The sequence below is a fragment of the Agelaius tricolor genome, unplaced genomic scaffold (assembly GCF_023055355.1).
Source record: "Agelaius tricolor isolate 1412-34295 unplaced genomic scaffold, bAgeTri1.0.p SCAF_28, whole genome shotgun sequence".
NCBI classification, from domain to species: Eukaryota; Metazoa; Chordata; class Aves; order Passeriformes; family Icteridae; genus Agelaius; species Agelaius tricolor.
Genome location: NW_027269288.1, coordinates 3,722,783 through 3,748,625, shown reverse-complemented (window position 1 = coordinate 3,748,625; position 25,843 = coordinate 3,722,783). Strand labels below are relative to the sequence as shown.

The 25,843-nt window shown below is 49.9% G+C and overlaps 1 protein-coding gene across 3 annotated transcripts in view; it reads left to right on the top strand.

The window, feature by feature from the left end:
- Positions 1 to 25,643, top strand: part of USP48 (ubiquitin specific peptidase 48) — a 33,029-nt gene extending 7,386 nt beyond the window's left edge. The window contains exons 9-27 of one of the 3 annotated variants that reach the window (XM_071449306.1): positions 94 to 273; positions 2,790 to 2,915; positions 6,061 to 6,210; positions 8,536 to 8,736; positions 9,979 to 10,093; positions 10,221 to 10,351; positions 11,644 to 11,715; positions 14,483 to 14,607; positions 14,749 to 14,871; positions 16,699 to 16,760; positions 17,221 to 17,331; positions 17,959 to 18,077; positions 18,741 to 18,847; positions 20,669 to 20,773; positions 21,226 to 21,381; positions 22,115 to 22,240; positions 23,774 to 23,822; positions 23,953 to 23,979; positions 24,072 to 25,643. In XM_071449306.1, the coding sequence (XP_071305407.1) occupies positions 94 to 273; positions 2,790 to 2,915; positions 6,061 to 6,210; positions 8,536 to 8,736; positions 9,979 to 10,093; positions 10,221 to 10,351; positions 11,644 to 11,715; positions 14,483 to 14,607; positions 14,749 to 14,871; positions 16,699 to 16,760; positions 17,221 to 17,331; positions 17,959 to 18,077; positions 18,741 to 18,847; positions 20,669 to 20,773; positions 21,226 to 21,381; positions 22,115 to 22,240; positions 23,774 to 23,822; positions 23,953 to 23,979; positions 24,072 to 24,094 (2,108 nt within the window). In that variant the 3' untranslated portion in view covers positions 24,095 to 25,643. The remainder of the gene's footprint in view (positions 1 to 93; positions 274 to 2,789; positions 2,916 to 6,060; positions 6,211 to 8,535; positions 8,737 to 9,978; positions 10,094 to 10,220; positions 10,352 to 11,643; positions 11,716 to 14,482; positions 14,608 to 14,748; positions 14,872 to 16,698; positions 16,761 to 17,220; positions 17,332 to 17,958; positions 18,078 to 18,740; positions 18,848 to 20,668; positions 20,774 to 21,225; positions 21,382 to 22,114; positions 22,241 to 23,773; positions 23,823 to 23,952; positions 23,980 to 24,071) is intronic. The other 2 variants (XM_071449308.1, XM_071449307.1) reach the window with 2 other exon arrangements.
- The last annotated feature ends 200 nt before the right edge of the window (positions 25,644 to 25,843 follow it).

Genomic DNA, 25,843 nt, shown 5'->3' with positions numbered 1-25,843 from the left:
GCTTTGCTGCCTGGTGAAAACACGAGGTCCTAGGGCAGGAAGGGTGAGTGCTGTTGGCTGCAGAGCTGTGTGTAAGTGCTGCCTGCCTTGCAGACGGGGTGTACGTGTACGAGCTGAGCGCTGTGCTCATACACCGTGGAGTAAGCGCCTACTCCGGGCACTACATCGCCCACGTGAAGGACCCACAGACAGGAGAGTGGTACAAGTTCAACGATGAAGACATTGAGAAGATGGAAGGGAAGAAACTCCAGCTGGGAATTGAGGAAGATTTAGGTAAAACCTTTCAGTTGTGAGTGCCCTTTTAAAGTAACTCTTTCTACCACAAGCACGGGCGTCCTGCTCCTCCCCAGAATGGGCTTGGAGGAACGTGGGAAACAGCAATCCTGGGGATTGCAGCCAGATTTGCTTGTTTCAGCCTCGTGTGAGTGTTTACACCTCGTGATCAGCTGCTCTAGTATTTCTCTGGCTGCCACATGGCAGATAAGACGCTGATAACACGGGCAGAGGGTTCCTATCAGGGAGCAACAGGCGGGTGCCACTTCCTTGGAACAGATAAGGAGAATGCTTTCAGTTTTCCTTAACACATTATGGTTCTATTTCCACTGAGGTGTTTGACTTGGAGGCAGTAAAAAAGATTTTGATCCAAATAACAACTTGGAAGCTAAAACTGCCTTTTTACTCTGAGCTTTTTCCTTGGTGCTTTTCCGTTTTCCTGGCTCGTCGTGTCCTGCCCATATCATTGTGTTCCTGGACTGGAGAATTTCTTGGAGATTTCTTGGAAAGCTTGGGCTGAGGATGTGAATTTCTTACTCTGCAGTCAATAAATAAGAACAGCTCGTTTGGAGTTGAAATGGTTTTGTAGTGGCTCAGTGTTCTCTAGTGCAGGTGCTCACAGCGGGGAAAGCCAGGGAAATTATGAAGAAATTCACTTGCAGTGCAAGCAATCCATTCCCAGGAATTGTTACCCACCAGGATGCTTTGCTGTGGTTAGAATTTATGGAATGTTGTTTTTCTTTAAGGCATCTTTAGAGGAAAAAAAAAAACCCTGCAGATTTAAGTGCTCCCTTAAACCTTCTCCCATTTCCTTGTTCTCACCTGCACGAGGTGCTGGAATATGTACAGAGAATGGGCAGTGGAGCTGAGGAAGGGTCTGCAGCACAAGGAAAAGAGTCTGGAGAACTGAGGAGCAGCTGAGGGAGCTGGGAAGGGGCTCAGCCTGGAGCAAAGGAGGCTCAGGGGGCCCTTGTGGCTCTGCACAGCTCCTGACAGGAGGGGACAGCCGAGGGGGTCGGGCTGTGCTCCAGGGAACAGGGACAGGAGCAGAGGGAACGGCCTCAGGCTGGGCCAGGGGAGATTTATGTTGGACATTGAGGAAAATCCTTCATGTAAGGTGTAGTCAGGCATTGGAGGAGGCTGTGCAGGGCAGTGGTAGAGTCACAATCCCTGGAGGTGTTCAAAAAGTGTGTGAACATGGCACCTGGGGACAGGGTTAGTGGTGGGTCTGGCAGTGCTGGGTTAATGATTGGCTTTGATCATCTTGGGGAGATTTTCCAGCCTTAGTGAGTCCATGTTCCTGCCTGTGCCACCACTCTGTCCTTGGAATGGGGACATTCCTCCCTCCAGGCTGGAGCTGGCCGGACATCTAGTGGTGCACAGGGAAACTGAGCCCTGAACGGCACCAGGGCAGCTCTGCCTTTGTTTTTACCCTCCCCACTCACCAAGTGCAACAAATGAAATGCAAGTAAACTGCTGTGACCTCAATTTTATAAAGTTTCATGACCTCAATTTTATAAAGTTTCGTGCTTAGCTGTAAATGTTCGTATTTCTCGTATTTCAAGTCAAGGGTGTTTAGAAAATAGAAGTAAAGTGTGTTTAGGAGCCTCTTTAAGCTGGGAGCTCAATATTTGTATCAAGTTTTGATGTAATTTGCCTCTTCCAGGCAAAACTGAGGCCTTTCTTTGTTACAAATACATGTAACAGCAGGAGAAGGTCAGTAATATAAACTGAAGGTCTGTAGGGGGGAGAGTCTTGGCCATGCAGATGGGAACAATTCCGAAAATTCTTGGATAAAATGCAAATAAATAGAGTCTGTGAAGTCCTCTGGATAGTGTGGGGGGAAAGGCACATGAATTTTTTTCAGAATTTGGGGGAAAGAAACTTAATAATTCAATGGCCCACTTAGAGTTCAATTTGTGGAACATTGTTGCTTTAATTTTTTCCTTTATTTTGAACGGTTTGATTTTTGAAGCTGCAGCTGTAGATAAGTGTTTTCCTTGCCTGAGAATCCATCTGGAAACAGCAGCTCTTGCAACACAACTTTACATCCCCCAGCAGCTGCTCACAAACAACCCTTTCCATGGCTCTTGGCTTCCTAAAAGCTTTGCTGTGTTTTTTTTTTAATATCCACCATCACCTGTAAATACGATTTTCTTCCCTGAGGATTTGACTCTTTTCTTTGGAGTCAGGACAGCAGAACAAGAGGCAAAAGGGAGAAAGGATGTTTTTCCAAGAGTGGCTTTTGGCTCAGAGAAGTTCCACTGGGGAGAGAAGAAAGGCTCTTGAGAAGGGAGGTTCAGAACAGGCTCCTAAATTTAGTCCCTTTGATTTACCCAGAAAGGCTGGAGAGATTTGGGGCTTTCTTTGGGATACAATTTTGAGCCGTGCCAAGCCCAGTGCTTGGCACAGAGGCCTGGCACAGAGAAGCTGGCTGGGTGGCAAACTCATCCCGTTAATGGAGGGCCAGGGAAGGAGCTGGTGTGTTGCTGAGGCTGTGCCTTTTGTTCCCACAGCCGAGCCATCGAAATCCCAGACCCGCAAGCCCAAGTGCGGCAAGGGCACGCATTGCTCCCGCAACGCCTACATGCTGGTGTACAGGCTGCAGGCCCGTGAGAAATCCCTCACTGTGCAGGTGCCAGGTGAGTCCTGGGGAGCTGCTTGTCCATTCCTCACTGTGCAGGTGCCAGGTGAGTCCTGGGGGGCTGCTTGTCCATTCCTCACTGTGCAGGTGCCAGGTGAGTCCTGGGGAGCTGCTTGTCCATTCCTCACTGTGCAGGTGCCAGGTGAGTCCTGGGGAGCTGCTTGTCCATTCCTCACTGTGCAGGTGCCAGGTGAGTCCTGGGGGGCTGCTTGTCCATTCCTCACTGTGCAGGTGCCAGGTGAGTCCTGGGGGGCTGCTTGTCCATTCCTCACTGTGCAGGTGATCCTGGGGTGCTGCTCAGCCATCCCTCACAATCCAGGTGAGTCCTGGGGTGCTGCTTGTCCATTCCTCACTGTGCAGGTGCCAGGTGAGTCCCTGGGGTCCTCCTCTTCCATCCTTCACAGTCCAGGTGAGTCCTGGGGTGCTGCTCTTCCATGCCTCACTGTGCAGGTGCCAGGTGAGTCCTGGGGTCCTCCTCTTCCATCCCTCACAGTCCAGGTGAGTCCTGGGGTCCTCCTCTTCCATCCTTCACAGTCCAGGTGATCCTGGGGTGATGCTCAGCCATCCCTCACTGTGCAGGTGCCAGGTGAGTCCTGGGGAGCTGCTCTTCCATCCCTCACTGTCCAGGTGATCCTGGGGTGCTGCTCAGCCATCCCTCACTGTCCAGGTGAGTCCCTGGGGTCTTGTTTGTCCATCCCCCACAGTCCAGGTGCCAAGTGAATCCTGGGGTCCTGCTCTTCCATCCCTCACAGTCCAGGTGAGTCCCTGGGGTGCTGCTCTTCCATCCCTCACTGTGCAGGTGCCAGGTGAGTCCCTGGGATCCTGATCAGGGTGAGGCCCTGAGGTCCTGCTTGTCCATCCCTCACTGTGCAGGTGCCAGGTGAGTCCTGGGGTCCTGCTTGTCCATCCTTCACGGTCCAGGTGCCAGGTGAGTCCCCAGGGATCCTGCTTGTCCATCCCTCACTGTGCAGGTGAGTCCCTGGGGTTCTGCTCAGCCATCCCTCACTGTCCAGGTGCCAGGTGAGTCCCTGCAGTGCTCCAGGTGGGCCAGGAGGCAGAATTTTGCTTGAAGACCCATTTAGGGCTAGGAAGTTCCTGGAGCCTCTCTGCTGTGGTTCCAGGCTGGGAGAACTGGAGAAGGCCCCAGGGAGATCTTAGAGGCCCTTACAGTGCCTAAAGGGATTGCTGGAGAGGGAATTGGGACAAGAGATGGAGTGCCAGGACAAGAGATGGCTTCCCACTGCCAGAGGGCAGGGTCAGATGGGATATTGGGAAGGAATTCCTCCCTGTGAGGGTGGGCAGGCCCTGGCACAGGGTGCCCAGAGAAGTTCTGGCTGCCCCTGGATCCCTGGAAGTGTCCAAGGCCAGGCTGGATGGGGCTTGAAGCAACTGGGGATAGTGGAAGGTGTCCCTGGGTGAAAAAAAAATGATCTTCAAGGTCCCTCCCAAGCCACTCCAGGATATCATGATTTTTGACTGTTTGCCATGAGCCCCAAAGGTGCTGTCTGGCACCTTGGTGTCTTGACCAGTGAAACCCCTGAGTTTTCCCAGCGCTTAATTAACATTAAACTGCCAATCCCTCCCATGTGCCCACTCAGACATTGCTTTGTTACCCAGCTGATCAAGCTGGGAAGGGGACAGGAGGAGCTCATCCCTCTGGGATTCACCATCCTGCTTGGATCCCAAAGGTGCAGGAGAGCAGTGTGGTTAAATGTCATCAGCAAGGCATGAGGAGGTGAATAATCCTGACAAGATGTCAGGTTCTCTCTGTGACTGCTTCAGCTTTGCCACATCAGGAATAAATGACATGAAAATAAAGAGGCTCTGAGCCCCCAGTGGTAATTTGGGCCAAATGCCTTCGTGTTGTGCTGTAGAATTATGGGGGTGCCAGAACTCCCTGTGGGCTTTGCCCTGTGGGTTTCATGTTTCCTGTTAGGCTGCTCCTTGATTAGAAATACTAATTAGGCCCCTGGTGTTGAGGTGTGTTCCCCCTTCCCTCATTTTCTGTGGAGTGGGGACAGCAGAGGTGGCAGGTCCCTTTGGATCTCTGCAGAGGGGGTAAATCATACACCTTATTCCCCTCTAATAACACCCCAAATCTTTCCCAAGCCCCCCCTGTTTTAAACACACCCTCCAAGACATAAAACTTCAGGAATTAGCACTAATTCCTGCTTGGATCTGTATTTTCAGCCTGTTTCCTGAGCTTTCTTGCTCTCCCTTTCCTCCTACCCCTCTGCCCAAAACAATAACTCAACAAAAACCTCCCCACCCAACTCCAAATTCCTGCACAGCCCCGCGGTTGCCTTTGTTTCCCGTGGAATCCTGCCAGGGAACAGGGAGTGAAGGGCAGCAGTCGAGCTCTGTGGTTGTGGGGAGGTTTCATGGAACTGTAAATTTGAGGCATTTTGCTTTGATGCTGTTAAAAAGCGGCTTTTCCAGGACAGTGGAGAGACGTAACTTGGCTCTGATCTCAAGGAGGTCAGGCTGGTTATTCTGTAATATTGGATATTCTCCCAAGGTGGATATTTTGGTCAAGAATTAACCTTTTTGCAGCTATTTTAGCTCTTCAGAATAATTCTAAATAGGAAAAGGCCTCAGATAAGCAGAGCTTCCCTCACTGCTCCCTCGCACCAGCCCTCTGAGGGAAGTGGTTTATCTGCTTTTTTCCCTGCTGAGGTTTGGTTTGTTTGGGGTTTTTCCATCAGTGGCAGCAAAAATCCCCATTTCCTTCACCTTTCTGTTGATCTGCCCTGGCTAATCTCCCATCTCCTGAGGGCTCTTTGCCCTTGGGATTGCAGTTTGCTGGATTGCAGGTCGTGACAGGCTTTGAGTGTACACAGAGGGTGAAAAGCTTTTGTTTCCCCCTGGGAATGATGAGGAAGGCCAGAGGGAGCTGCACTTAACATTGCAACCAACCCCAAGTAAATTATTTTCTTGGGTGCAAAACTTTGCATTTAATCCTTTGCACCAGTCAGTATCAGAGAGAGCAGGGTCCACGTGCTTGGCCTGGGGAAAGGCCTCGCCCAGCAAGGCTGCGGGAGGGAATTTTTAGGTTTGTTGTCCCCAGATAACCCATGGTAATTAACATAGCTGGCATTTTCCCTTCAATTCCTGGTTTGTTGTGTTTTTTTTCTCTTTCCCAGCTTTTCTGCAGGAGCTGGTAGAGCGGGATAACTGCAAGTTTGAGGAGTGGTGCAACGAAATGGCCGAGATGCGCAAACAGAGCGTGGCCAGAGGCAAGATCAAGCACGAGGAGGTGAAGGAGCTCTACCAAAGGTTACCCGCCGAAGCTGGTCTGTAAGACATTGTGGAGTATTGCTGTAGTAGAGCTGTTAAGCTTAGGAATGATTTGTGACTAACTCCCAGCTCCTGTGGCCTTGCTGGAAGGCATTCCCGCAGCCCTCTGCAAGGGGAGAGCTTCATGCATGCTTACATTTGTTTTCCCTTTGCTTCTTTTCCTGCCTTAACCTATTTTTCTCCTTTCTTTGCTCATTCTCATGGCCTCTGGCATTGCTAATTCCCTCCTGCTCCTTCCCCATCCGTCAGCCTCATGCTTTGTGACTCTTTTCTTCTGCCTGGTGAGCAGCTCAGCTCGTTAGGATCATCGAGGCGGAATAACTGCCTGCTCCCAAATTGCCAGCTCACAGCAGGTTTGGGAGCTGGTGAGCCCGATTCATCAGCAGGTAACAGGCTAAGAGAATGCCTGACCTCCAGCAGAAAATTACTGGATCCATCCCTGCCAGTGCTTCACTGCTCTATGTCTCAGTTTTGTAGGGAGACTAGGGTTAAGCATTTTCTCCTCGTGTCTTGTTGCCTCAGCACATTGAGTTTTATTTCCCACCTTGTTTTTCTCACCCATCTCTCACAAAACTTGTTCTATTCATCCAGCCCTGAGAATTTGTCTTCACTATGTACCTCTCCTAAAAACTGCAGAATAATTACTATTGAAGACTTAAAAGTGGGTTTAATTGTGTGGCCTGTAAGAGAGTTCACTGTTCAACTTTTATTATTGGATGCTCAGAGTCCACCATGAGATTGGAGTAGCCCAACAGCAACTCCTGTTCCTGTAAACATCTGCCTCTCCAGTTTGGGAATGCAGGTGTCAGGAAGGTGTCACAGCTCCCCGTGAGCCTGAGCAGCACTCAGATGTCACTGTGAGATCAGAGTTGTGCTGGAGGGATGAACCTGCCCTGAGTCACCCGTGAAAAGGAGCAGCAGCACAGTTCCAGTGTGGTTTTCCTCAGCAGGAACAGAAGAGTTTGCTCTCGGCAGTTCTGATGTGACAGAGGAATAAATCTCAAAAAAATAGGATTTTTACAAGTGCAGGTGAAGCTCTTCTGCCCCAATTTAGAGATGACAGGACCTGAAACTTTGCCCTGAGGCACCCTCTGCCTGCTGCTGGCACATCATGGGCACAGCACTTCCAGCACAGCTGGAGGCAGCGTCATTCCAGCACTGCTCCGGGTCCTATCTCTGTGGAGCTCGGGGCTGTCTCTGCAGCTGTGCAGACACGTTTTCTGCCAGCTTTGTGGAGCCTGCCCCAGAAAACCCTCCTTTCTGGGGGAGGCAGTTTCATCCCAAACTAGCAAACCGGTTCTGACAGCGATGCAATTCTCTGGAGGTCACGGCTGTGGCGGGCATTGCGTAAGATGAAAACACCGTGGATTGAGGCTGTGGAGGAAAAGAGGCTTCACAGAGCTCCAGTGCAAGCTGGAGACACACAGTGTTTTCCTGTCTGCTGTATTTTCCTCTTGCTTCTCTCTTGCTCCCTCCTAGGAAACGTGAAGGATTTTTGCTCAGTTATAGATGTCACCAAACGGGTGCATTTCCCCACGGTTTCAGAGCTGCCCTCGTGGCAGCACAGAATGGGTTTGAATTCTTCCTAATTTCTTCCTAAATTCCCAGTCATCCACTGAAGGGTTGAGGTGATACTGTGCCTCAGTATTGAGATACAGGGGTTTCACCCCAACCTGCTCATACAAGCACTGACCTGCTTTTGAACCTCAGCTTTGTATTTCTTTTTCAGCAAACAAGGGCAAACCTGCTGCACTGCTTCAGCAAAAAACCTGAGCAAGTTTCCATTTGCACTGTAAATTTTAGAATTTTCTCACCTAAAATTGTAAGAGACACTGAAAATTTGTGTGCTGAAAGGACAGGGGGAACACTGATTTCATCTCTGCTGTTGTTGCCTTTAATTTTCAAATTACCCCAGTGAACTGTCTCTGTTGTAGAAAAAGCCTGTAATGTATGATCATGATTTAAATATTATATCAGTCCCTTGATGGATGATAGGAAAACCTTCCCCTTTCCTCGACTGCTCTCCAGTAATCCCCAAAAGGTTTGAAAGCACTCCCATTCCTCCTTGGAGCTGTTGCATATTGATTGCTGAATCCAAAATGATCTGCACATCTTAATCTCACGAAGCTCCTGTCTTCCAAATCTGTGACACTGAGATCAGAATGGGGTGGGAGTAGCTGGATCAGACCTTTGAAAACTTGTACCTCAGAGATTTAATCGAGTGATTGCCTGTTAATTTTTAAGAGTAATTATAAAATACCACCTGGTGTTGGAGCTGACGTGTATGGTCTTGTTTCTCTTTGTGGTTTCTCCCCTCCCAGGTTCCCCTTACGACTTCATCTCTCTGGAATGGCTGCAGAAGTGGCTGGATGAGTCCACTCCTCCCAAACCTATTGATAACACAGCCTGCCTGTGCTCCCATGGCAAACTCCATCCTGATAAAATATCCCTGATGAAGAGGATATCAGAATACGTCGCCGATTTCTTCTACCGCCGATACGGAGGAGGGCCCCGGCTCAACGGTAACGTCCTCTCCCAGTCACCTCCTGCCTCGTGGTTTGGAGCCTTGTTCTGGTCCCAGCCCTGTTTTGAGCCATCCTTCATCATCCTAACTTTATTTCAGTGCATGGCTTTAGTGCTGCCTTATTTCCAGGGGATTTTTTTAATGCCACTTAATTCTGTTAGCGTTTCCCAAACCCACTTAGGGCAATCACAGGGTCTGCTTTGGGAAGGGCTGTTCCTGGAGGAATTGCTGTGGAGGAATGGGGCACTTGGCTTAGGAAACATAATACTTGGAAGGTTTGAAGGCGATTCTAGAAAATAAAACTTGCACATGCAACACTCCAAACTCTTGACAATTATTTTCTGAGCACCCACAGCTCCTGTGTGGGCTGGGTTTTACGAAATATTAGGCCAAAAATATCCCTTCCTGTCTGTCACCTCATCCAAGGAAGCACTTACCTGTTAGCCTGCTCCTGCATCTACCACCCATTCTGCTTTTCAGGGTCAGCCCAGCCCCTCCAGGCTTTGGGCATCCCCTCATCAAGCCCCAGGTTTCATTCCTTTTAGGAAGTTGCTCAGTAACTCCCACTGAGACCAAATTAGCTCAGCTCCTACTGGGAGCTTGTAGGGAAGAAACTGCTTGTGACGCAGGCAGCCTTTGTGGGGAAAAACAGGGCAAGGTTTATTAGTCAAGTGGAAGATTGCCTGAAGGGTTGTGGGTTGAGTATGGCTGGCAGGGAGGGAGGGATGGATGAAAGGATGGATGGACACACTGCTTCCCTGCTCCTCTTGCTCCAGGATGCAGATCTAAGCACACACCCAGCTAGAGGATTGCCACTGGATTTCCACTCCCTTGGTCCAGGGCAGCCTTGCAGGAGGGTGAATTTTCTGGGTTGCACTGTCAAAGTGCCACAATGCAGGTGTTTGTTTTCCTTGTTCTCCTGGCATTTCCTGCCTCCTGTGGCTGGGTGCTGGGCTGCCCTGGCTCCCTGCGACTGCAGGAGCTGTGAGAGCAGATCTGTGAAGCAGTGGAACAGATCACAGCTCATTTGAAGTATTTTATGCTTCTTTAAGCTTCAAACGTGGCCTGATGGGGCTGTAGCCCCCAGGATTTCCTCATTTACACATGAAATCGCCCATCCTGAGGCAGGATAGTTGGTACACACCTATCTGAGGGCCTTCAAACCAGCAGGAAACGACCTGTGCAATAAACCACGCAATTAATAATGTAAAAACCTGTTTTTCTTTTCCCTCCCACCCAGTCAAAGCACTTTGCAAGGACTGTGTGGTGGAAAGGTGTCGAATCCTGAGGCTGAAGAACCAGCTGAACGAGGACTACAAAACAGTCACCAACCTGCTGAAGATGACAGTCAAGGGGTATGGAAGTCCCAAAGATGCTTTTTAGAAGTGCTTAAACAGCTTTTTCCTAAAAATTTCCCCGTTTGGGCTCTGAAGAAGGGAGCTGTGGTTTTGGGGTACCACACCTTTGGTTGTCTCCCTGCAGGACCGACGGGTTTTGGGTTGGAAAAGCCTCCTTGAGGAGCTGGCGTCAGCTGGCTCTGGAGCAATTAAATGAGCAGGACGAAGATGCAGAGCACAGTAATGGAAAAATGAATGGAAATGCACAAAACAAAGGTATTTACTCCCGATTTCCTCCTAATTTCTGCTGCTGTAGAGAGCTACCAGCTCTGCCTTATCCCTCCTAACAAAAAACACCTCAGAGGTTTCTGTAGCTGTTTTGTTCCCCTTGTATGAGTAGGGAGGAAAGGATAATAAATAAAAAAGGCCTTCATTTAAGGAGCTTTTTCTTTGCTAATCTTGAAAACTGCGGGGTGATCTTCATGCTGGAGAGGGAGATGAGGTGATAAGTGGTTTTACAAAGCCGTGTGAAATTACCACCCCAGACACATGATCTTTTTATCCACTTTTCTCTGAATGAGAGAGCACAGGGAAGGAAGAAACGTGAAAATTACCGTGGGGAAGGGATGATGATGATGTTTATTGTGAAGGTTGAGGGATAAAACAGCACAGCTGATGCAGCAGCACCGGGAAAACACAGCCTGGGATCAAAAATCATGAAGTGCACTCCATTCTGTGCCCATATCATGAGAATAGATGGAGGTTTTATTTGCCTTCTGCTCTTTAAATGGTTGAAAATCGTATTTTCTTGAGCTCCTTTGAACTGGTTAAGAAGCTTGTTGGAATGGAAGCGGGAATGATGGCTCAGGGCATTGATCTTGGGCTGGAGGGCACCTCAGCCCCCCTGATAAGGAGTACTCATGGAGAAAAGGGTATTTCTGGGTTTCCACTCATCCTTCCTCGGGGTGGCTTCGATTCACAACAGGTTGCAACTCCCAGTAGTGCATTTGAATTAGTTACAAGCCAGGTTGCTCGTTAGGCAGCTCGTTAGAGGCTCTTGCTGACACGTCATTGTCTTGATGATGCTCCCTTCAGTGGCCAACGCTTGACTTGAACTAATTTACAGATTGATGTAGGGCTTGTCAGCCCCCTGGCAGGCTCCCCCTCAGTTTGTCAGGCAGCATCTGGTTTAGATCAGGAATTTTGCCAGGAATTCTGCTCCCTTTGCCCTTACCTAGGCTTGTGTTTAGGTTAAACTCGGAGATGTCTGGGAGCAGGGAACCCCTGCGGTGTTCCAGCCCTAACAAATGCATCCTTTGTAATCTCACAAAGGCCTGGCTTGTGCTCCATGCACTTCAAAGGCCTCCTACGTGACCTGGGGGCTGTAATCCCGCCTGCCCACAGGCCAAGACATCGGAGAATAACAAATTTCCTTCCAAATTTTCCCTTGGGTGAGGGGGTTTGCTGTAATTTGAAAGGCGACCGTGCTCCTTTCCCTGTAAGAATTTTTTCCTTGGGAGAGGAACTCTGTGCAATCCTCTTGTATTATTATTTTTTTTTTTAATTAGATGAATCAAATGAAGAGAAGAGGGAGGAGGAAGAGGAGTTAAATTTTAATGAAGACATCGTTTGCCCACATGGTGAGTCTCTCCGGGGGATGGAGCTGAATATCTCCGTTGTTGCCCACTGCTGCCCACATTAACCTTGCAGCCTTTGCTCCAACTGTGGCCAGCTCGAGGAGTCACTGCCCAAGTGTGCTTAATTCTCATTTTCCTGGTGTTTCTTGCCTCCAAAGTTTTCCTTGTAGGCAGACTCTGTAAGGACTCAGCCAAGCAGAGCTGTCAGATGCTGAGCTTCCCATCCTTGCATGGGCAGCACCAAAGCTCTGCAGCCGTTTGGAAGCTCTGAAAGCAGTAAGAGAGGAAGAGGTGATGTAAATCAGTGCAGGTGGGAGCTGAGAGTACCTGTTTAACATCCTGGTTTGCATTAAAACAGGAGCACTCACCCAGCACCTGGGCCAGGACCACTCCTGGATATCGATTTCCCAACCTGCTGTGCTTTGGTGTTTGTTTACAGAAGGTTTTGACCTCCTATCAGTTGTTTTGAAAGTGATGCCTCATTAGCTGCATCCTTGGCTACCCTGTTGTTTTAATCTCACTTTATAAAGCTTGTGTTCCCAGCCATAAAACCCAGTTTCACTTAAGCTCCTGTTTGCAGGTATCAGTTTGTGGGGAAGCTCATCTTACCTCAAACAGAAGAAAAAATGGCATAAATTAGCCACACATCTCCTGTCATCAGGGGTAGTCAAGAACCTGGAGTAAGGCTTGAGAAATCTCATTTTCAAGCAGAGTGTTTAAGCACTTTGTCACGATTTTAGCTGTTACTCAGTGCCTTGAACGCTGCATTTCCCTTTGCCTCGGGGCTGCTGCTGTTCAATAAAAGCATGGAGCGTGGGGATGGAACATTTAGGGAGCCAGACACGATAAAAAAATAGGCCAATAGGCCTTTGGAAAATGTATGGTGTTAAATTGCTGGTTGATCTGTGACTCGGGGTCATAGCAGAATAAATAATACTAAATAAGGGGGCTGCTGGCAGGGCAGGTTTTGTTGTCTTGAGTTAACCTCTGATTACTCATGGAAAACAAGCTTTCCACCTTGAAAAACTCCCTCTGCAGTGGATCAGCAAATCTGTAGTCTTGTTCCTACGGCCTTAATTTTGTGGTGGAGGAGGTTCCTGCCTCCATGGCAGGCTTTGGAAAAGGCTGTTCTGGATCTGGGAGGGCTGGCTGGCCTCCAGGAATGCCACCCGGGCGTTCCCTTCACAGCTCCCTTTGCATCCCTGCTGCAATTCCTCGCTCTCCAGTAGCTGCCTGATCCCAGGGAATTTTTTCCACATACCAAGTTAAGCCTTCTTTGATGTCCGTGCCCAAAACACGTCCCTGGATGATGGGAGTGGGAAGCAGGGTCAGCAGTGGTTGGGTTCATCTTCCAGATGGCAAAACACTTGTGCCCTGCAGACCCAGAGCTGATTTTTCCACCTCTTTCACTCACCATATTAATCTGTTTTCATTAATCATGTGGTGTCAAGGCACTTATTTGTACAAGCTCCTTTCTTTGCCCATCCTTGCTGGCTCTGGGCAGCATCCTGGGCCAGCCTCTGGAGCCATTTGGCCTTGTTGGATGAAGCTCAAGTGGCCAAGTGCTGCACCGAGGCCTGACCTTTGTTTATTAGAGGAAAAGCAGGAGGGGAGCATTGCTATTTTTTCCTCTTCAGGGCTGGCCAAATTCCAGGCACGGCTGGAGGGAGTCGTGGGCCTGAGGAGCTGCTTGTCATGTTAAAGAGCTGCTGGGGAGGAAGGAGTTCCTCTCCTGTCTCTGCAGCTCTCCAGGCTATAGAAAAGCAGATAATAAGGGATTGTGCCCTTTGGACACCACAGTTGCTGTTTTCCTTCCCTCTTCACGAATATTCCCAAATCCTCTTCGCATCCTGGTGTCGCAACGGCTGCTGCTCCCCGTGTTCCTCCCTGCACAGAGACTTCCCAGCTGCTGTCTCCAAGGGAGATGAGCTTGTGTTTTCCCCTTGGCCATCAGCAGCCCTGTGAGTGGGCAGCTGGTCAGATCCCAGAGCCTTCTCCCGTTTTTCCAAGCCTTGTTTATCCGGCCAGCACGTGCCGTCCTCGTGCACGCGGTGTCCCAGCGCCTGAGTGTGCCTCCTGCTTCCACCCCTGAGACTGCAGGCACAAATGGCTCCTGGAAATCCTTCTTGGGCTCTTGGAGCTGCCTCAGCATCAGGATAGATAATCCTGATATCAGGATAAATAATCCTGATGGATAAATAAGTGTTCTGGGGGGGTAGCTGGTAAATCTTGCTTGGTATCTACACATCCATTTATTGCCCAGAGTAGATTTAGGGTGCAAAATCTGCCATTTCCACATTTTCAGGTGCTTGGATAGGGCACATGAAACTGTGTTGAGATTCTAGAGTGGGAGTTGGGGGTTTTCAAGGACGTGGAAGGCACCTGGTTTCATGGAGCACAGGGTTATTATCCTGGGGCTCAGCAATGGAGTCACCATGAGGATGTAGCTGTGGATAGCCAGGATCAGAAAACAGAAGCCCTGTGCCCTCTGGCTGCTCCCCACATCCCTCCCTGTGTTTGATCAGCTGCTTAGGCCATGGTCTTGGAAATCTAAAAAGCATTTTTATAAATTAAAGTCATGTTATTATTATTTTTTTTATTCTCTGTCTAAAGGAACCAAGGAAGGAGTTGAAGGTGACTTTCCTGCTTTTTGCTGACGTGGTGTGGATTTCTTCCCCACATTTGTTCCTTGTAATCTCTTCAATCAAGGGCTGCAAAACATCCCTGAGCATGTTGTGATCAAAGCCTTTCCTTGATTCTCTCCCTGCAGGTGACCTGTGCATCTCTGAAAATGAACGGAGGGTGGTTTCCAAGGAAGCCTGGGAGAAACTCAAGCAATATTTTCCAAAAGCCCCCGAATTCCCAAATAACAAAGAGTGCTGTTCCCAGTGCAAGGTATTTGCCAAATACTCCCCTTTTGTTGACTGTAAATACTGCTTGTATTTCTGGTTTTCCTTTTTAACCCAACCCTGTGCCATGGAGGAGAATAAAGTCACCTTTAGTAGCAGCTGGGGTGTAATTAACTGTTTCCTGCAGATTTTGGAGCGTGAAGGGGAGGAAAATGAAGCTCTGCATAAGATGATGGCCAGCGAGCAGAAGACTTCTCTGCAGAACCTGTTCCATGATAAATGCAGGCCTTGCCTGGGCAGCTGGCCTCAGGTAGGGAAGGAGGGGGATCAGGGCATGCAGCCAAGCTTGGGAGAGGTTTTTGTTGGCTTTAATCCCTCTCCTGCCCAGAGCAGCTGTGGCTGTCCCGTGCCTGGAAGTGCCCAGGGCCAGGCTGGACGGGCTTGGAGCACCTGGGAGAGTGGAAGGAGATCCCAAACCATTCCATAACCATTCACTCTGTGCATGCCAGCAGAGCTCTCACTGTGTTGTGCTGAGGTGTGACTTCCCTGGATTGGCTGTGCTGGATCCTGCAGAGCCAGGGGAATGGCTGCTGTGCCAAGGGAGCTGTGGCTCACTCAGGGAGATGACAGTGACAATGTTGCTGTCATGGTTGTATCCGTCCCTGGAAGGAGGGAACAGCACAGCCACTTCCCACAGCTCCTCATCAGCCTTCCTGTGCAGGAGGATGCTGGGACACACCTGAACTTTGCCCCATCACCACCTTTTGCTGCTGCTTGGGCAAAATTCAGGTGTGCTCCAGCACCATCCTGTGTTCCAAAAGCTCAGGGAGCTTCCCAAAATGCTGAAGCCCTCCAAAGAGCAGCGGTGGCTGTGCAAACCCTCTCCTAGCAGCCTCTCCAGGAATTTTTGGGGGTTTGAGGTGCCCAGAATGAGCTGTTGGCTCCAGTCCTTGGCTCCTGGGAGTCTCGTGGTGCTGATGAATGGCTGACTCTGCAGTCCTGCCAAGGTGCATTGGCAGGTGTCTGCCTCCATCCCTCGCTGCTCCAGCTGGGAAGAAAAACTGAGGCAACACAGATCCATGGCTCAGAACCAAGGAGACCCAAAATGGTTTAAAAGGAGTTTTCCTTTCATGCTGAGCTGCAGAGCTCCAGGTCCTGCCAGTGTAGGTGGTTAAGGCTGTATCTGATTGGATTTGCTTTTGGAGCTGGAGGAAGCTGGAGCTCATCACTGTGGGTCAGACATAGAAGGGTCTCCACCAGCAGGATTAGATCCTTCTTTCCCTTTTTATCCTCCTTTCCCTTTTAGTTTCCTAAGGGAGCCTCGTTGAAGAGAGCTGAGGATCTTCCCCTCAAGCCTTTGGAGTTGTCCTAATCCAAAGTTGAGGTTTGGGGAGGAATTTTCCAGCAGAAATAAGGAGAGGAAGGGAAATTAAAAAGTGTGTATATATATGTTTGTGTGTATATATATTCTTTGGGTATTCCTACAGAATATATATATTCTGAGTTTTCCTACAGAAAGATGGAACAAGCCCTTATTTCTGTCTTTGGGAAAGGGGTGAGGATAAAGGAGAGCATGGAAGTAATTTTGTCACCCAGCCCTTGGGGGCTGGGTAGTTTTTTGTCCAGGAGAAAACAATTTAAAGGAAGATTGGGACAAAAACCCACAGATTATCCCAAAAACGCTGTCTCATTTGGTGCACAGCTGTGGTTTTGTATCCCTGCTGCTACCAAAAGGAAAAACTTGTGGATTTTGATGCTGGAAGCAATTGAGGGGTGCTGGGGTGTTCTCACCCCATGCCTGTGGGAGTGAGGGGTTCACCAGCTTCAAACACTGAGTACCCAGCAAGAGGAACCACACTGGGGAGTCCTGGCTGCTCCAGGGAAATGCCCTTTCCCACTGGGAATTAAAAGTAATTGGATCAAAAGCTCAAGTAACTTCACAATAAACACAAGATTAGCAATGGCAGTGCTTAGTACCTGATCCCAAATTATTTTGCTTGGCTTTCTCAGCCCACTTGGATGGAGTTGTCATGGTAAAGCAGCACCGAGGTCTCGAAGGGAGCGAGCACTGCCGAAAAACCCAACAGTCATTGTTGGGTTCATTAAAAAGATCCTTTTCCCTCCTCTTTTCCCCCAGGAGACGGATGAGCTGTATATTGTTTCGCAGTTCTTTGTAGAAGAATGGAGGAAATTTGTCAGGTAACTTGGCTGGAGGGTTTTGGTGCTTTTTATCTCTTATTTTGGGGGCTGTAGATGTTTTGCTTCTGACTGGCAGCACAGTGAGCTCATGGAAACAATGAAGCTGTTTTTTGCAGGACTTGTTTCAATTGTAATACAGTGTAAGACACTGAATTTCCTTGTTTGCTTTGTGTTAACCAGATGGTCAGATAAGCTGGTAACCTGATTAGTTTTTTCATCTGTCTGGAGCTGTATCCCAAAGGTCACCACTGGGGCTGGAGATGGAAATCTCTGCTGGTCAGAGTCATTCTGCACCGCAGAGGAACGCAGATCTGATTTCCTCATCACTCATAGTTACTATTCCTTGTTGGAATGCCTTGTGTAAATACTCACCTGCGATTTCTTCCTGTTTTCCTGAAGAATTGTGGGGGTTTTGGTGGGATAACCTGATCCACCTTTCCAAAGCTCTTCCCTTTTGCAGGAGGCCGACGCGCTGCAGCCCCGTGTCCTCCATAGCAAACAGTGTCCTGCTCTGTCCCCACGGGGGGCTCATGTTCACCTTTGCTTCCATGACCAAAGAAGACTCCAAACAGTGAGTTCCTTCCCTCCACACACTTTCCTTTTGCCAGGAGCCTCGGGAGAACATTCCCAAAGGAATGCTCCTGCCTGCTGAGCCACAGCAAGATGAGGAGTAACCCTTTCCCTCAAAATTAACACCAAGGCTTTCTCAGAGCCACCCCAGCCTTCCTGCAAGGCAAGACTTAAACTGTCCAAGGATGCAGGGTCAGGAAAATAGAGCTTCCTTCAGCTTGGTTTGTTCCTGACAATAAGCACTCTAGATTTGGCCAGGATGCAGAAACATTCTGCTTCCTTACAATTTGCTTTCCGTGAGCCTTTCCCCCCCGGAGTGCTGGCTGCAGGGCTGGACTTCATGCTCCATAGCCTTGCTTCTGCAGTGATGCAGCACTAAAAGTAGGAAATCTTCCACTCCTTTCCTCCTCCATCCCTCCCTCCGGCACACCAGGAGCACAGCAGTGTCACTAATCACAGGCTGCTGTTATCTGGCTCTACAGGCCCTCCCGTGTCGCTGCATTTTGGATGGATTTTACAGCTTTTCTTTCACTGACAGACCAACAAGCCAAAAGAGGGAGGGATTTTCTGTGAGTTTAGGGCTTGGCTTTTCCAGTGTCATAAAGCACCTGCCTGTTCCTTTGCACAGTATAGCTCTGATATGGCCCAGTGAGTGGGAGAGGATCCAAAAGCTCTTTGTCGTGGATCACGTCATCAAAATCACCCGGACCCAGACGGCCGAGGGCGCCCGCTACGCCTCCGAGCCCCGTGAGTGACCCTGGGAAGGGCTCCCAGGGCTAGAAACTTCTGTCCCAGGGGGTCACTGGGAACCACAGAGCTTGGCAGGGTCCCCCCTGCAATGCTGTGTCCAGTTCTGGAGTCTTAAACACAGGAAGGATGTGGAGCCACTGGAGCAAGTCCAGAGGAGCCCACGGAGGTGCTCCAAGGGCTGGAGCTCCTCTGCTCTGGAGCCAGGCTGGGAGAGCTGGGGGTGCTCAGTCTGGAGAAGGCTCCAGGGAGACCTCAGAGCCCCTTCCAGGGTGTAAAGGGCTCCAGGAGAGCTGCAGAGGGATGTGGGATAAGGGCCTGGGGAGAGAGGACACAGGAAATGGCTTCCCACTGCCAGAGGTGGGGTTAGATGGGGTATTGCAGAGAAGTTCTTGGCTGTGAGGGTGGTGAGGGTACAGGGTGCCCAGAGCAGCTGTGGCTGCCCCTGGATCCCTGGCAGTGCCCAAGGCCTGGAGCAATCTGGGATAGTGGAAGGTGTCCCTGCCCCTGGCAGGGGGTGGATGAGATCCTAAAGGTCTCTCCCAGCCCAAACCACTCTGGGATTTAATGTGGTCACTCTCAGTTAGCAGTGAGGGCCCTGCCCTGGGCTCTGGGGAGCTGCAGCAATGAGATGTTCTCTGTTTCTCCTTGGTGTTTGCCCAGAGCTGTGCCCCGAGTGCCGGGAGGGGCTCCTGTGCCAGCAGCAGCGGGACCTGCGCGAGTACACCCAGGCCACCATCTACATCCACAAAGTGGTGGACAACAAAAAGGTAGGGACTGTCCCCCAGCCCTGCCCAGCCAGGCTCCAGGAATGCCTCCAGGGGGCAGGCACAGCTCCCATGTCCCCAGGGCTGCTGGGGATCCTGCTGGTGGTGGTGAGGGCAGAAAGCCCCAGCTCTGCAGCTTTGGCAAAACCGGCAAATTGGGACATTGTGACTCTGAAAATTCCATCTCCTCGAGGCTGCCTTTTGCCAAACCAAATCCTTTGTGTGTTCAGGGATGCTCCCAGCTGTTTTCTCTGTCTTAGCTGTGTCCCCAAGCTGTACCTGCTCTCCTCCCCCTCCAATATTTGTCATTTCCTTTCTTCTTGCTCAAGTGACATTTTAATTCCTGGATAGAAATGAGCTCTTCCCCTAAGTGCTGGTGAGACAATGAACTTGGAGATGATTCTCAGGATCCCCTGAAGCTGTGAATTTTGCTTTTACTGGTCTTAAGTGTCAGGATCAGCTCTAGAACTGGTTTTCCAAGTACCCAAAGCTGGTTCTGGTAAATCCCCCTCCTCAGGGCTCTTAAGAAGGGAGCCAAAGGTGGGCAAGCTCAGATGAAAACAATTTCTGCACCTTTGGAGTGTGGAGTGAGTTTTTTTTTACCCTTTCCTTGATTTCCTCCTCCCTGCCAATCCCAGGGAGGCGCTGGGGAAGCACAGGGAGCTGGAGGCTGGGTGAGCTCCTGCCTTGGATGTGAGATGTGGATCACGCAGCACCGTCTGGAGCCCTCAGCCTTGGGCTTTCAGCCTCAATCCCCAGCCTGAATCCTCTTGGCTCTGGTGCACGAGAGGGTTGGGTGTTGTATTTTTCTGGCACTGGACAGGACTGTGCTCACACGTGGGGCTGGCAGAAAAACAGGGAGCTATTCTTTATGGAGCAGCTGGAGCTGGAGAGAGGGGGTGAGAACGTGCCCACGAGATCCCCCAGTAACAGGGCAGCCTCAGCAGGATGGGAAGCAGCAGGAATGCTGGCCAGGATCACTGTCAGCAGCACTGAGAGCCACTGTGCCCTTCCTGCTGGCTTTGAAAAATCAAGGAGTGTTTCCCAGCCCCTCACCCCTTTTCCTCCCTCCTCTGCACCACCTGGTTCTTCCTTGGGGTGAATGGTGCTGCAGAGGGAAGCCTCATCCAGATAAAATCATTATAGGGTGGCACTGCTGGAATTCAGAGGGCTCTGGGGAATGTTTGGGAGCTGGAATTGCATTGTTAATTGCAAATACATTGATGGAGAAGAGAGCTCTTGGCATCCACATCTCCTGGGCTCCTGCAAAGCCCAGTTCCAGCTACAGCATAGCTGGGAATTTACATCCAGGCAAATCTATGCCTGGAGTGGCTTTCACTGACCTGAACAACCTTTTTATTTTTGTATTTGTGTAAATTATTTAGATTTAATTTACTTACAACCTCCAGCCCCATAAGTAATGGTGCTGTGTGTCCCTGCCAGGCTGCTGCAGGGGCGGATAAATGTCTTAATTCACAGAAAATACTTTCTCCATGTTGAGGCTTTTGTAATACACTTGGATCAGCCAGCTGATGGGAAGGGAACCAGTCAGGGGCTCAGGAGACTTTCCTTTGCCTGGAAAGGAGGGCAGGAAGCACCTGCAATTCCACAGGGGGGGATTCCTGAGCTGAATCCCACTGAGCTTCCACACAGCTGGGGAGGGCGGAGGAGCCTTTGCAGAGCTCATGGAGCAGCCCCCAGGGTTGTTCCTGGGCTCTGTGGATGGAGGTGGCACCCAGAGGTCTCCAGGAGCTGTTTGCCAGGGTGGGACAGGCCATGTGGATGCTGTTGGTTGCTGTTGGAGAATGATTTTTATGACTCCAGGTAATGAAGGACGCGGCTCCAGAGCTGAACGTGAGCAGCTCGGAAGCTGAAGAGGAAAGGGAGGAAAACAAGCCAGAGGGGGAGCAAGATCCCGATTTTAACCAGGTAGAGATGAAAAATCCCATCAGGTTCCTTGATTTTTGTATCATCCTCTTCAGTCAGCATGATGGGATCACCACCCTCCTCCTCTGCATCTCACTGGCAGCGGAAAAGTGTCTTAAAAAGTGTCTTAAAAAGTGTCTTAAAAAGTGTCTTAAATTGCCATTTGAGTGGTCAAACCACACTAGTGCTGGGTTTGGAGAGATGAAATATGGATAGGGATTCGTGTGCATGTGGAAATCTGCCCCAGGCTGGCATTAGGACTAGGAACTGAGGTTTGAAGGCAAATCCTTTGGTCATCTCCACACTTGCATGCTTCAATTGGCTTTCCAGGGGGTTTTCCATCACTTCCTGCCTTCCCTTGTGTGACCAATTGGCCCAAAACACTCTCTGGGATCTGGGAAGGTTCTGTTTATCCCCAAACAGCTCAATCTCCTCATTTTTTGCCTCATCTCCAGGCCAATGGTGGCACAAAACGCCAGAAGCTGTCCCACCAGAGCTACATCACCTACCAAAAGCAGGGCATCAGGAGAAGCACACGGCACCGCAAGGTCCGGGGCGAGAAAGCTCTGCTTGTGTCAGCCAACCAGACCCTGAAAGAGCTGAAAATCCAGGTGAGGCAGAAAACACACAGTGAGGAGTGTGGGGCACAGGGGAAGGGTCTGGCTGTCCCAGGAGCTGGGGATGTCTCGGGTTTTGGTTGATAATTGCTGCCCCAGATGTGCAGGGTGTCTCTGTTTCAGCCCGTGCAACTGCAGAACGAGTCTGGACTCTTCACTTTTTGGTCTTGAAGTTGTTTATTAATTCTTATCTATAAAATTTTCTTTCTGCCCAGCCAGGATCTGCTCAGCAGGGCAGCCACAGGCACTCTTTGTGTTGTCCTTTTATACTACAAACTGCATATAACATATTGACACTTAATTCCCAATACCTATCACCTGTGTTAGACAGTGCACTTCTACTCTAAACCAATCCCAAAGTGCCAACATCACTGCAGAAAATGGAGAACAAGAAGAAGGAGAAAGGCTGGACACGCCCAAGTTCCTCCATCTTGTCCCCATAACTCCCATACCAAAAATCCCAAAATCTACATTTACATCCTGTGATCATTTTATTGTTAAACTATTTGAAGCTCTGTGACTTTGATGTCCTCATACAAAGCTGGTAACTTGCTCCAGGGGTCACAATCAAACCCCAGGCTCTGGGCTGTGTGCCAGGGTCCCTGAGCCCCCTGACGGGGTCCTGGGCAGCTCTGGACACCCAGAGGGATGCACTGAGCTCTGACAGGGCTGGGTGCTGGGGTGGGAGGTGCAGCAGCTCCAGGGTGAGGTGTCCATGTGCCCCCAGATCATGCACGCCTTCTCGGTGGCCCCCTTCGACCAGAACCTGTCCCTGGATGGGAAGATCCTGAGTGATGACACAGCCACGCTGGGCAGCCTGGGAGTCATCCCTGAGTCTGTCATCCTGCTCAAGGTACCAGCATGGGGGTGGAAATGGGGACAAGGGAGCCAGCTCCTTGGAGGAGGAGGAGGAGAGTCCTTAATTCTTTTGTCTTAGGGGAGGAAAATCCCTATTGTTTTTTGTTTTAGGGAAGAAAAATTCTTATTTTGTTTCAGAGGAGGAATATCCTTGGGTGTTTGAGGGGTTTTTTGGTTTGGTTTTTTGTTCTGGAGGAGGAAGATCCTTAATTTTTTTTTTTTGTTTGTTTTGGAAGAGGAATATCCTTTTGTTTTGTTTTGGAGGAGGAAAAGCTTCAATTTTTTTGAGTTAGGGGAGGAAAATCCTCATTACTCTTGTTTTGGAGGAGGAGTATCCTTAATTTTATTTGTTTTTGAGGAAGTCAATCCTTTTTATCTTTGCTTTGGAGGAGAAAACCCCCCTTCTTTTATTTCCAAAACTGCTTTGTAGCTGATTCTGCTGAGCTCTGTGGGTACCAGCCCATAACACAACTAAATTAGGGAGTGAGTCCTTGCATGGAGTTCCCAGTGTTTGGGCAGCAGAGCCATTCCCTGCCCCTGTCCTGAGCAGAGCTGTGATCCCCTGGATCCCTGTGCTGGTTCATCCCCTGGATCCCTGTGCTGGTTCATCCCCTGGATCCCTGTGCTGGTTCATCCCCTGGATCCCTGTGCTGGTTCATTCCCCAGTTTCTTTGCTGGTTCATTCCCTGCCCCTGTCCTGAGCAGTGCTGTGATTCTCTGGTTTCTGTGCTGGTTCATTCCCTGGTTCCCTGTGCTGGTTCATCCCCTGTCCTGAGGAGGGCTGTGATTCCCTGGTTTCTGTGCTGGTTCATTCCCTGGTTTCTGTGCTGGTTCATTCCCTGGTTTCTGTGCTGGTTCATTCCCTGCCCCTGTGCTGGTTGATTCCCTGGTTTCTGTGCTGGTTGATTCCCTGGTTTCTGTGCTGGTTGATTCCCTGGTTTCTGTGCTGGTTCATTCCCTGGTTTCTGTGCTGGTTCATTCCCTGGTTTCTGTGCTGGTTCATTCCCTGGTTTCTGTGCTGGTTCATTCCCTGGTTTCTGTGCTGGTTGATTCCCTGGTTTCTGTGCTGGTTCATTCCCTGCCCCTGTGCTGGTTGATTCCCTGCCCCTGTGCTGGTTCATTCTCTGGTTTCTGTGCTGGTTCATTCTCTGGTTTCTGTGCTGGTTCATTCCCTGGTTTCTGTGCTGGTTGATTCCCTGGTTTCTGTGCTGGTTCATTCCCTGGTTTCTGTGCTGGTTCATTCCCTGGTTTCTGTGCTGGTTCATTCCCTGGTTTCTGTGCTGGTTCATTCCCTGGTTTCTGTGCTGGTTCATTCCCTGGTTTCTGTGCTGGTTCATTCCCTGGTTTCTGTGCTGGTTCATTCCCTGGTTTCTGTGCTGGTTGATTCCCTGGTTTCTGTGCTGGTTCATTCCCTGGTTTCTGTGCTGGTTCATTCCCTGGTTTCTGTGCTGGTTCATTCCCTGGTTTCTGTGCTGGTTCATTCCCTGCCTGTGTCCTGGTTCATTCCCTGTCCTTTGCTCCTCTCCAGGCTGACGAGCCCATCGCGGATTACGCGGCCATGGACGATGTTATGCAAGGTGAGAGGGGTGGGGAAGGGCTGCCCTTGGCTTGCTGGCCCAGGACTGGGGTTGGGAAGGTGGAACATGGGGATTGTGGCTATGGAATCCTCAGATCCACTTCTAATGCTTTCCTTCCCTTTCCATCCAGTTTGTATGCCTGAAGAGGGATTTAAAGGTGAGTCCAGGTGTTTTTTCCCCTTTGTATCCCCTCACATGAATCCCATCCCCTTTCCCTCCTCATCTGCTGGTGGTGTCTTTCCTTCCCAGGGACTGGTTTACTTGGCCACTGATGGTTTTCCAAGAGGAGCCACCAGAAGGGACGAGGATTTGTCACGTGGTAGGGCATTAAAAGAATAAAACCAGGTGGATACAGTACTTTTTGACTCTTCCAGAAGGCAAAAATCCATCGTGAGACGTTTGCTCCCCAAAAAAAAAAACAAAACAAATGCCTTATGTCAAAGCAGATTGCACTGAAGGACATCCTGCTTCAGGACCACGTTCCCGGGTTTATTTAACAAAGAACAGGAAGGTTGGGAAGTCGAGCAGCAGTTGGTGTGTGTGGCACAGGGGCAGCCCTGGGTGCCCCAGCAGAGGGGTGGTGCTGCTGTAGATCAGCCCACCCTGATCCCTCTGCAGGAACTCCTTAGGATAATCCTGTCTTTGATCCACTCTCACCCTTTCAGTCCAGCATGGGAGTACAGGAATTGTGACCTCGTGAGGAATGTCTAGCGCTCTCAGACAACAAAACTTCATTTTCTTAACCCAAAATGGAAGCTGGGATCTGCCTCCCAAGCCCTGCCAGGCCTGGGAGCCGCCCCCTCTCCGCATCCTTCTGCTGTCACTTCCACGCCTTGGACAATCCAGTAACCACCTGGGCTCTGGGAACTGTGGGGTTTTTTTAGAAATTTGGGATATTTTAATGATTCTGGAGAACATTTTCCTCCAGTCTGGCGCTGCTGGGAGCGTTCCTGGCTCAGGGCAGTCAGAGCTGGCGAGGGGCTGCGGGTGGGTGCTGAGTTTCCCATGGGAAGAGGTTCTGTTACTCCTCTCTCCTCATTTTTCAGCAATGCACTAATTTCTTTTTTTTTTTTTTTTTCCTTTTTTTAACATCTCCCAGAAAACTTTTCTCTCCATTACTATTTAGCAGGAAATAGTATCCCACTTCCAGACTGATCCACACTGGGCACTGCCAAGAGATCTCTTTAGTAGAGATCACCTTCCTTTCTAAGCTTTTCCTTTGTTTCTGCAGAAAAATACAATGCAGAGATCACATCAGTTTTATTTTTTCAACGTTTGCAGAAATTTGGGCTGCAAGAAGAGGATGTGGGCCACAAATTCCATGCCCAAAACCCCAGTAGTTTTGATTTCCAGGGTTTTATGCAAAGAATTCCAGCTGCTTTGCCCAGCAGCGCCTTCCTCCCTTGTCCCTGCTGGGTTTGGGGGTGAAACTGCAGCATTTGAGGGGCTCTAAATTTCCTAAAAAGTGATGTTTGGGGGCAGTTTGAACCCCTGGATTCTTTCCCAAGCTATAGACATGGCAAATTCCATGCCAAAGCCACAGGAGGCTTTTCTTCCCAACCTGAAGCACTCGCTTGTGTACATATTCCTTGGAAATTCCATCTTTTCAAGTTGCTGTTAATTTTTTTAATGTTATATATAAAAAAGTCTCTTCCTTGAGCTTACACTGTTGTGGGAAGGAGCCCCGTGGGGTGTTCAGGGCTGTGGCGGTTCCGGCAGCGCCGGATCCTGCGGAGGATGCAGGTGCAAGGTGTGAGCCAAGGCCCCGTTCCTGGTTTGTCTGTTACTGGCAAATATTATCGGATTAAAGTTGTCATTGGAGCTGTGGCAGCCTCGTTGCAGTGCAAGGTGGAGGTGATTATCCCATAAATCTCACTTGGAGCTGTCCCACAAAGGAATGTGGGCGCTGCAGGGTGGGGTGGGAGCAAGAGGGACTCTGCTGGAGCAGGAGTCCCCCCTCCTTTGCACAGGGAGGGTTTTATGGAGCTTGGGCACAGCATTTGGTGGCCCTGGCCCTGTCA